The 11,467-nt window shown below is 36.4% G+C and overlaps 2 protein-coding genes across 2 annotated transcripts; both read left to right on the top strand.

The window, feature by feature from the left end:
• The first annotated feature begins 212 nt into the window (after positions 1 to 212).
• On the top strand, positions 213 to 823 carry LOC132304835 (uncharacterized). The gene is made up of 2 exons (XM_059802544.1): positions 213 to 521; positions 599 to 823. The coding sequence occupies exons 1-2, from the start codon at positions 213 to 215 to the stop codon at positions 821 to 823; spliced, it is 534 nt and encodes a 177-aa protein (XP_059658527.1).
• Positions 824 to 4,613: 3,790 nt separating this feature from the next.
• Positions 4,614 to 11,133, top strand: LOC132302971 (protein SUPPRESSOR OF GENE SILENCING 3-like). The gene is made up of 6 exons (XM_059799988.1): positions 4,614 to 4,831; positions 6,477 to 7,525; positions 7,690 to 7,984; positions 8,114 to 8,358; positions 10,193 to 10,344; positions 10,500 to 11,133. The coding sequence occupies exons 2-6, from the start codon at positions 6,485 to 6,487 to the stop codon at positions 10,732 to 10,734; spliced, it is 1,968 nt and encodes a 655-aa protein (XP_059655971.1). The 5' UTR covers positions 4,614 to 4,831; positions 6,477 to 6,484; the 3' UTR covers positions 10,735 to 11,133.
• Positions 11,134 to 11,467: the final 334 nt, after the last annotated feature.

Genomic DNA, 11,467 nt, shown 5'->3' with positions numbered 1-11,467 from the left:
TCCAATTGGTATGAAGCCTTTTGGGGTGAAGCCCAAGAGCAAAACCGTTCGGGTTCAGGTCCAAAGCGGATAATATCATACCATGTGATGGAGTGGGTCGTTACAGATATCTTGAACCCTTAACAAGTGCTGTATTTAAAACACGGTTTGCCGACTGTCTTTTTGATGAGCTTGTTTTCTCACCATTAGGGGGAGAAAAGAAAATTTCTGAAATGCATAATGAGATATTTTGGAATGCCTTAACATTATCTCATTTTGATCCTCGCACAAATCAATGTGAAAAAGAAGTTCAGAGGATTATTCATTTGCAAAATGTTGCAAATCAATTACCTGATGTATTTACTGATACAAATAAAATAATAAAATCACATGTACCAGCTGCAAATGTTCCAGCAAAAATTAATGTCCCTGTGGGACAATCTATCAATGTTACAGCAAATGCATCTAAGATACACTTGAAACGTGGAAGACTAGTTGGCGCAAAAGATGTTCTTCGCAAGAAGAAAACACAAAGAAAGTTGGTGCTTCTGAAGAGTCCACAAAAGGAGTAATAGAAATTATTGATAAATCTGGAATTATAGCATTTGATGAGGCCCAGGTATTTAAAACTGATGAAATGATAAGCCTTAATGAGGCAAAGACAGTAAATGATGATAATGTGGCCCTTGATAAGGCATATGCCCTTAATGAGGCAATGGTACCTGAAAATGATGAGATCTCACTAAATTATGAAATAAGATACAGTAGAAATGAAATTGTTATCGACAACATATTCTCATATTCCGTTACTCTTGATATTGAAAACGAGGATCCGGAACCTTGAAACGTCGAAGAATGTCGACGAATAAATGATTGGCCGAAATGGAAAGAAGCAATACAGGCAGAGCTAAGTTCATTAGCTGAACGAGAAATATATGGACTAGTCATCCAAACACACAAGGGTGTTAAGCTTGTTGGATACAAATGGGTATTTGTACACAAACATAATGAGAAAAATGAAATTGTGAGATACAAAACTCAACTGGTAACTCAATGTTTCTCATAGAGATCTGGTATTGATTATGAGGAAACATACTCTCCAGTAATTGATGCAAACACTTTTAGATTCATAATACATTTAACAGTCACAAAAAGATTGCATATGCATCATCTTTATATAGATCATTAGATAATGATATTTACATAAAGATTCTTGACGATTTCAAAATGCCAGATTCAAAACCATGTAGTATGTACTCAATAAAATTACAACGATCCTTGTATGGATTGAAGCAATCAAGGCGCATGTGGTACAATCGTCTCAATGAGTACTTAATAAAAGAAGGGTATGTAAATAGTCATCTTTGTCTATGCATTTTTATTAACAAAACAGAATCAGGTTTTGTTATTGTTGTAGTATATGTTGATGATTTGAATATGGTGAGAACCTTTGAAGAGCTCCTAAAGACTGCCACTTATTTAAAGAAAGAATTCGAGATGAAAGATCTCGGAAAGATAATTTTTTGTCTTGGACTACAAATTGAACATTTATCAAGAGGAATCCATATCCACCAGTCAACATATACAGAGAAGATTCTGAAGCATTTTTATATGGATTAAGCTCATTCCTTGAGCTCACCAATAGTTGTCCGATCACTTGATGTTAAGAAAGATCATTTTCAACCTCTAGAAGATGATGAGGAACTCCCTGGTCTTGAAGTACCATATCTTAGTGCAATTGTTGTTTTTATATATGTTGCAAACTGCACATGACCTGACATTACTTTTTTAGTCAACTTATTAGTAAGATACGGTTCTACACCAACCCGTAGACATTGGAATGGAGTCAAACACATATTGTGATATCTTCATATTGCGATATCTTCATGGAACAATTGATATGGGATTATTTTATTCAAAAGAATCAAAATTCCAGCTAATTGGATATGCAGATGCCGGGTATCTCTCTGATCCACATCAAGCTCGATCACAAACAGGGTATGTGTTTACTTGTGGTGGCACGACTATCTTATGGCACTTTATGAGATAGATAATGATTGCCACTTTCTCAAATTATTCTGAGATACTTGCAATTCATGAGGCCAGCAGGGATTACATTTGGTTGCGATCCATAATTCAACACATTAAAACAACATGTGGCTTCTCATCAATAACTGATAGCCCCACAATATTATATAAAGATAATGTTGCATGCATTACACTGATGAAAGAAGGTTATATCAAAAGTGACAGGACGAAACACATCTCACCAAAATTCTTTTACGCACATAAACGCCAAAAGAATGGTGAAATTGGTGAAATTGATATTCAACAAGTAGGTTCATGTGAAAATTTAGCAGACTTGTTCACTAAGGCATTGCCAACCACAACATTGGGATGTGACAATTTAAAGATTTTTGGCATTGATGAGGGGGAGTACTTAATTGAAAAAGTATTGACATATACTGTACTCTTTTTTCTTCGCTCAGGTTTTATCCCAATGGGTTTTCCTAGCAAGGTTTTAATGAGACAGTTCTAACCTATGCAATACTATTTTTTGACACACAAGAATATTGTACTCTTTTCTTTCATTAATTTTTTATCTCACTGGGTTTTTCTTAGCAAGGTTTTAACGAGACACATTCTTAGTATTGTATAGTGAATCTCAAAGGGGAGTAATGTAGAAGTGGGCTCCACTATATTTCATGCATATAATTGAAAGTTGGAGATGCAGAGAGAAATATGAGGCGATGATTGCTGATGCGGAAGAATGCTATTGGTCCACTGATGTGTGTCTATACCATTAGTTCAATGATGTATATGCCATGCAATTGATTGGTTACTAAGCATTTATAAGCGGTGACTCTAGACTATATATGTGTGTGATTGAGGGTCTTGTATATTGTATCTTTCAACTTATGAATAAATAAGTTCTCTCTCTTCTCTATTTTCATATTTTGTCTTATATTTACAACAATATGGTATTTGATTCATGTATTAATTTGGACTGAACAAAATTTTGACCATTTGGATATTTTAGATTTTTAAAAGATGTAAAATTTTTGCATACCTTCATTATTATCTTTTAAGAAATCAATGAAATATTTTCACAAATTTGAAATTAGCAAATTTTTCTTTTTTTATAGCTTCAACTTCGCTAAATAGTCTTACTTTATGGCAATAGGGCGGAGTTGGGGCGGGTTTTGGCTAATCCTATTCCACCTCATCAGAAAATTTATCATATCAACTCCGCCTACTCCAGAACGGGTTTGTAATTGTTATACCATCTCCGCCTCTACTCCAGTAGACAAAATACCGACTTCGTCCCATGTACTTCATTTAATTGCAGGGTGCGGTGGGGGTGGGCCGGGTTATGCCATTTTTATCGTGTAAAAAAAAAAAAAAAAAAAACAAGCCTAATGTGCTCAAATTGGGCTAATAAATAAGCCGACCCAACTTTTAAATTACCAAGTAGTGACTTTTAATAAATTAACAGACCCTTCCAATAAAGTAACAAGAGTTTTAAAAATATAAAATATAAATATTATATATACAAAAAAAGTAAAAGGTACATATATAATCGGGGCGGGGTCGGGGCAGGGTCATCACTAAATCTGCCCCGCCTCAAACTTGCTTTGGGTTTTTAATTATTTTATCATACCTGTCTCAAACCCATTTAGGAATCACTAAATTAACCCCATTAGAAGCGGGAGCGGGGCGAAAATCGGCCAGGTCGGAAAAAATTGTCATCCCTTATAGGGATGTCAATTTTTACGGTCCAGCTGGGGCCCCGCCTTGTCCAGCCCCTTTAATAATAAATATGGGAACACTTTTTATACCGTTGGGCAGGCATGGATACAAATTTTGTACCCGTCGCGGGTCACGGGGCTGGTAAAGGTTCAATATACATATCCTAGGGGTCCCGTCTCGCCCCGCTAAGCATATATATATATATATATATATATATATATATATATATTATATTAATAACTTATTTTAACGGCTTACCTAGTTACCCATCTCTTACAATCTTAATTTGGGATATAAACTTAGTAATAAATTTGCTTTTGTTTTTGTTATGGTGGAAGTTGGAGTTTAGAATTTCTTGTGATTTGGTTATATTAAACTTTTATTTTTGTTTATTATGTTCTTTGAATTATGTTATGTGCATGTTATTTTTTTATTTTTGTTGGGATACATAATTTCATTTATGTTGTGTCATTCCTAAGCTTTTCACATTTAAATAGTAGGAGCTTAAGTTCCAAAAAGTGGGAGAAAAAAATTTGTTAGCAGAGCGGGCACGGGGGCACAGTATATCCCAACGGGACGGGACGTGACATAAAAGTCCAACCCGTCGCGAGTCTCAGGGTGGGTATGAATTTGACAAAAATTAAAAGGGAAGAAGTGGGGCGGAATTTAGAAAAACCCGCTCCAAACCCGTCCCATTACCATCCCTAATCCCTTACATCCTAATACTAAAATTTTTACGTAAATATTTGACCCACTTTTGACACACTAACCATAAAATCTTGGCTCTTTCCGTATATGTGGAATATTTCCAAAAAAGTTAAAAATGATTTTATTTTTATAAATAAATAAAAACACACCCACACACACATTTTGCATCAAAAGCACGGAGGTCATGCAAATCCGTTGTGTCCAAAATTTTCCGTACACCTGCAAGCCTGCTGCCCACCAGTACACTCACCCTCTTATTTCTTCACCAAATTGCATAAATTTTTGGAGTCCGGACTTTTGCTTTATAACTAAGTATTCTCTCTGTCTCTCTCTGCAATCGAAGGAGAGTTCGCCGGAAACTTGCCATTTGCAGGCGATTACTGGTTGGAATCAGGTAATACTACTATTGTTTTCTTTGTTTCCTTTTTGTCTCCAGAGATTAACTACTCTGTGCGTGTTTTACCTAGTTTTACTCTCTTCAAACATATATATCTATATATCTATATACATAATCGGTAGTATACATACATAATCGGTTCGTTTCTGTGCTCATCTCTTCTGCATTTTCTCTTGTTTGTAGTGTACATACATAATCGGTTCGTTTCTGTGCTTCTCTTTTCTGCATTTTCTCTTGTTTGCGCTATATATATATATATATTCTTCATTAAGCATATTGACGTACTGTGTGTTTAGATTTCTTCTCTGTAAATGTATATCCCTTTACATTGTTTCTATGCCTTCCTACTACACCTTTCCTTGTATTCCTCTGATGTCCTTTCCCTAATTTCTCTCTCTCTATGTATACATGTTATTTATAAGTAATTCCTCTCTCTTCACACACACCCACACAAACACAAATAATCGGTTCGTATATGTGGTTTTATCCGCTCCATTTTCTCTTGTTTGTGCATAGTGACTGCGTGTTTGTGTGGATTTCATCTTTGTAAATATCTATTTCATTACATTGTTTCTATGTCTTTCTACCTCCTCTGACGTCGTTTCCCCAATTTTCTCTCTCTCTCTCTCTCTCCCTCCCTCTCTCTCTCTCTCTATCTATATATATATACACACACACACACACTCGTATATACTCTTGCTCGATCTCTCTGCCTATCTTCCTGACCTTTCTTTGTTTTTCTTTTACAGGGCTTTTTAGGTAATATCTCATACTCATTTCTGATGCAGATCACGTTTTACTAGGCTGAGTGAAAGTCTGTTTGTTTGATTGCTTGTATTGCCTTTTTTTTCCCTTTTAATTTATATATTTTATAGATGATTGATGATTTCTATACACTGTGTTGTGCATTCTAGTAAGTGGTTTCTATGATTAAAATGAATTTATTAAAATATTAGTAGACCTTCATTTTGATTCTCTGTCTGCTATTCTATTTATCATGTCTTTTGCATTAGGTAACTAATAATTAGTTTAGTATGGAGACATTGATTCATTTAGTGGAGTTTTATTTGTTTTTATTAATTTAGTAATATAGTGTACCTTCTTCTTTTTATTGCTGTTTTTGTTATCATTTTTATGCATTTATTTAATTTTTGTTTCCCCTGGAGAAAGATGAATTGGGAGGGAGCCTGAGTTATGCTAAATGCAATTTGAAGGGGGTATAAATTACAAATTGTGAAAATTGCAGTATTGTATTTCTTATGGTAAATTCTTTAGATTTCTGGATAAGTTACATGTCAAATGAAACCTATGTTTCTTGAATCGCTCACGTACATTGATGTTTTTTGTGTTAGTTGCAATTTTCAAGTTATATATGCAGTTTGCTTTATTAAATTAATTTTATGTCTTTATGTATTCAGTGGTCCTTTTGATTCACAAGACCACAGAAGACCTTGTTCTGAATATCTTATATCTAAATTTACCAGATATTTTTATGTCTATATATTGACATGCTGTTGGGATTCTTCCTTTGGATAGTCTCACTGATAAGGCAGAATTCTGGTTTTGTTTCTTTGAACAACAAGTCTAATCTTCATTTCAAGTGCCAACTGAATTTTCATTTAAAACAATGACCATATGACAGATTCTACAATGAATTCGAGAAAAGGGGGTGCACAGCCATTCGTTGCTGGTACTACTGACTCGTCCAAGGAAAAAAACATATCTGAGATCTCTAGCATCAGCGTTGATCAGTTAAACCATGGTGTGGCAGACATCAGCCTGGTTGCTGCACAAGATGGTGAGTGGAAGGTTTATACCAAGAAGTCTAAAAGTATAGCAGGAGGCAATGCTTCCAAATCATGGGGTTCTCAGAACTCTAATCCTAAAGCATGGGGAAATGAAGATGGAGTTCAGAAGCTGGGTATACAGAGTAATAGTGGATCAGGAAAGTCTGGCAGTAGCTTCCCAATAGTGAATGCTGATTCCAAAAGACTACCTGGAAGAGGATATTCAAGACCCCAATCATCGAACAGAGGTTTTGAGAGCAACTACACTAGCCCAGTGCCTGTAATTTCTCCTGCATTGCAGCATGGTTGGAATTGGAAGTCTGCAGCTTCTACTCTGCCTTCAGAACGTGACCTGGAAAAAAATGGGATCAATCTGAATCCCCATCCTTTTGGTGTTAGTGAGAACAAGGTCAACAAGATTGGGGATGATGACGATGATGATGATGATTCAGATGCTGTTGATGATACAGATGATGAACTCTTCAGTGACGATTGGGATTCAGATGTGAGCCAAAAAAGCCACGACACACGTAAGAGAAGCAGGTGGTTCAATGCATTTTTTGATATCTTGGATAAATTGACTGTTGAGCAGATCCATGAACCGGCAAGGCAGTGGCACTGCCCAGCCTGTCAAAATGGGCCTGGTGCCATTGATTGGTACCGAGGCCTGCAGCCCCTTATGACACATGCCAAGACCAAAGGATCAAACAGGGTGAAGCTCCACCGAGAATTTGCAGAACTTTTGGATGAAGAGCTACACGGGAGGGGAACATCAGTCATACCAGCTGGTGAAGTGTATGGCAAATGGAAAGGTCTGGATAAAACTGTCAAGGATCATGAAATAGTTTGGCCTCCCATGGTTGTCATTATGAATACAAGACTTGAGAAGGATGATAATGAGAAGGTACAGTCAATTTTGTCTTGTTTATTTTATTTGGACGACAACCGCATAATTTTAAATTTTTAATCAGTGGAACTGTAATAAAAGACACATTATATTTGGTTTTATGAAATAAAATTTTTGCTTGCTTTCAATTGATTATTCAATATGTTGCATTGTGCTTCCAGTGGCTTGGCATGGGAAATGAAGAGCTTCTTGATTACTTTAGTTCATATCGCGCAGTGAGGGCTAGGCACTCCTATGGTCCACAAGGGCACCGTGGGATGAGTGTCTTGATTTTTGAGAGCTCAGCAATTGGTTATTTAGAGGCTGAGCGTCTGGATAAGCATTTCAAGGATCAGGGGACAGATAGGGAGGCTTGGGATCATTGTCGTGTTTTTTTCTATCCTGGAGGGCAGCGCCAATTATATGGTTACATGGCAGAGAAAGGAGACATGGATATCTTTAACCAGCATTCTCCAGGTCCTTGCTCTCCTGGCCTACACCTATAGTTGATAATTGAATGCATAGTTTATTTTGGTCTTGGAGATACAAGAGTACTTCTACTAGGTTCTTATACAATTATGTTTTGTATGCTGTGCGATTGATTAGGTAAATCCAAACTCAAATTTGAGATGAGATCATACAAGGAGGTGGTTGTGAGCCAGATGAAGCAAATGAGTGAAGACAATCAGCAGCTTGTCTGGTTCAAGAACAAAGTTGCCAAGGAACAGAGGCATTCCAAAGCCCTCAAGGAGTCTTTTGGTATATTATCTGAGAAGCTGCGGAAAACCTCAGAGGAAAACCGCATTGTGAGGCAAAGAACAAAAAAGCATCACGAAGAAAACAAGGAAGAGGTAATTGTTAACTGCAATAAATTTTGTTTCCAGTGATGTTGAATTTGACTCTTCCCCAGCCCCAAGTGACGGTTCCTTGCACTACTGCCTTGGGCATTATGTGGGTGTGTGCGCTTTAACATAACCATAGGTCGTGGTGTTTGTGCCTCAAATGATAACTATAATATGGACTGAATCCCTCAAGACCTTTGGTAAATATAGTTGGCATATGCTATTGCTGGGTAGCTACTATAAGTACTTTCCCCCACCCAAATGGTCTAATTAGCCAATTTCATGTAACAATTCATCAAGATACCACTGTTAGATTACTGGAATGCCCTGTAGACTATATCTCAAGTCGAGTAGTATATGTTGTGAATATGCATAATGAGCTTCAGATAAAGTTGTACGTTTATTTTTATTTATTTTTTTTGTTTTTGTTTCTGTTTCCGCATAATAAGCACAATTTCGTTCCGACACCTATTGTATATATAACTTTGATTTTCTGTTATAATTCTTAAAAATATTTCCTTCAGTAATCGCTGACATATAAAGAACTGCGCAGATCTTTGTCAAAATTTTGCCTATTCATCATATCTCTTGAAAAGGAACGACCAGTTTGATGAAGTTAGGTTTAGGGTGTATCTAATGAGAATTTCTTTTCTTTTCAATTGTACTCTTCATACCTTCCATGAATTGCTAAGGCACCCTTTGACTACTTCTTTGTACAATAGAGGACATGTTTATCTTTTTGGAGATTGTAGTTTACTGCAACAGTCTTATGAATCTGCACCTGATGAAGGAGGAAATGGCTGTTGATTTTGAAGGGCATACATTTGCAATTTTATTGCTGAAGATTTGTGTCTAATGTTACATTTTATTTTTCCCTTTTTTGGAGGATCATGGATTGCAAATTGCTTGATTATGCAGGTACCCATCCTGCCCTGCTGTGGTTATACAGTTGAATCACATAAATGCCTTTAGTGTTCTAATATATTACATTCACCTTCTTGCACAATTTATTCTAAAGATTAGAGTTTTCATGCTGGGCAGGATAGGGCATTTGGGGTTTGGGGAATGCTTCATTAGGGGGTGTAAGGGCAGGGAGGATAGGCTTCATCCCGTATATGAACCTTGCCATCCTTAGTTAGGGGCTGTGTGGGAGTGCATTAGTTATATAACTTTTTATTTATTGCTAATCGTAAATCAAACAATGGCAAAGGTTCAGTTCTTGACACATTTAAATCACTAATAGATGGCAATCCTCAATCAGTTGCGAATTTGTGATTTTACATTGGCATTATTCTATGTAGATCCTATTACAAACACTTTACAAATGCCCATGTTAATATAAATGTTGATATCCTTTATTGTGTTCAGATAATATGATTCCTGTTTATCCATTCTCTGTTAAGTGGGATATTTTACCTCAAAGCATCCTTCATAGTCAGGCTGCTACTTTTATCTTGAAATGACGGATCCTCAACACATCTGCTGATTGGCTAGGGCTAAGTATCAGATTTGTTAAATCTGTAATGCGGTTGGCCTTATATATATCCATGTACTTGAACAATTGCTCAAAACAAATGAAAAGGAAATTGAGTTGTTCATGATTTATGAATTGAAGTAGTTCATATTAACCTACTTATCAAAAAAAAAATGTAGTTCATGTTAACAAATTGCATTTCTGTTCGACTTTGAGAGAATTATCTCACTTTTGGTTAATTTCTACAAGTCAGTGTTTGAAATATGCTTGACAATACTAATTCTATACTTTTTTTTTTTTTTCCTTCCCTTTTTCCCCTCTCTCTTGGGTCCCTCTTTCCTCTTGGTTGTTGCCTTTTATTCTGCTTAGATGGACTATCTGGAAATGTTCTTCAAGGAACAACTAAGAATCATTCAGGACGCCCGGGATGCAAGGGAGGACAGTTTTGAGAAGATGCAACAACAGGAGCGAGAGAAAGTCAAACAAACAAATAGCTCTAATACATCTGATCACAGGCACAGGTAATATATGCCCTTTTTCTACATTCTCTGTTATTCTAATTTTCTTTTCCAATCCTTGGATATATAGCTGAAAAAATCATTGCTGTTCTTTTTTGGTCTATGAGTTATTATGAACTTCTCTGCTTCTCATTTTCTATTCGAAACCCTGGATATAGGGCGGAGGAAATTGCAAAATTCATTGAATTTCAGGACAAGGAGATGGAAGAATTTGTTGCAGAGAGGGAGAAACTGCTAAAAGATCATGAACAAAAAAAGATTTCAATGAAGAAAAAGCGCGGGGAGGAAGAGGTTGGACTGGAAAGGGAGTTCGATGCTGAACTAAACCGGCTGATGGAAAAGTACACCCCAAACCACTTGGTGGCAAAAACAGCGGGTACTGATGGTAAGTAAGATGTTTTAGAGACGGGAGATAGAGGTCAGTTAGTACTACTAATATAAACAAGAGAAACACAGAGAAACTTGAGATAGTTTTTTAGGCTTATCATTCCCTTTACAACATTCTAAAGAACATAGGAAGATAGCAAACAGGTCATGAGACATCCATTTCAGAGATTAAGATTGGTTACTTGTTTTTATATGTAATGGAATGGTGCCTTGCTTTTTTGGCGGCTTATTTTACGTGATACTTGGTTGATTTTACCACTGTTTATCTGTTCTATACTACATCTTGTCAGCCCTCGGGCAGGTACTCCTCTTTTGAGGATGAAGATGAACAACGAAGTTTTCATTGTTTTTTTTTTTTTACTACGTATTATCAATAATATCAGCTTGCTACAGCAGCTTTTTATCTCTCCCTTTCTTTGGATTTGAGTTGCGGGTGTTTAAGCTATTCGTTAGCTTAATCTTGCTCTTGCTGTGTTTTCCCTTCTTAATGATTTAATTCTTTCTTTCATAAGCTGATTGCATTATGGTACCAATCTGGTTTTCATCATATTGGTTGGCATCCATGCAATGGTACCGGACTTGTTCCATGTGCCTAGAGGGAAGAATTGTAAGCTTTTTTTATGTTAAGAGCTTCATTTCTGGTACTGACAGGCAGCTCGAAGAAATTAGATTCCTAGAACTCTTGCAGAGATAATTGGGACCTTGACCATGAGGAGCGTATGCCACGCTAAATGTCCCA

Source organism: Cornus florida, unplaced genomic scaffold (genome assembly GCF_030987335.1).
Source record: "Cornus florida cultivar Cherokee Brave unplaced genomic scaffold, ASM3098733v1 CherokeeBrave_3.0.0_Hap2_Chr04, whole genome shotgun sequence".
Lineage (NCBI taxonomy): Eukaryota > Viridiplantae > Streptophyta > Magnoliopsida > Cornales > Cornaceae > Cornus > Cornus florida.
Note: the sequence above shows the minus strand (reverse complement) of the source record. Positions and strands in the feature narration are given on the sequence as shown.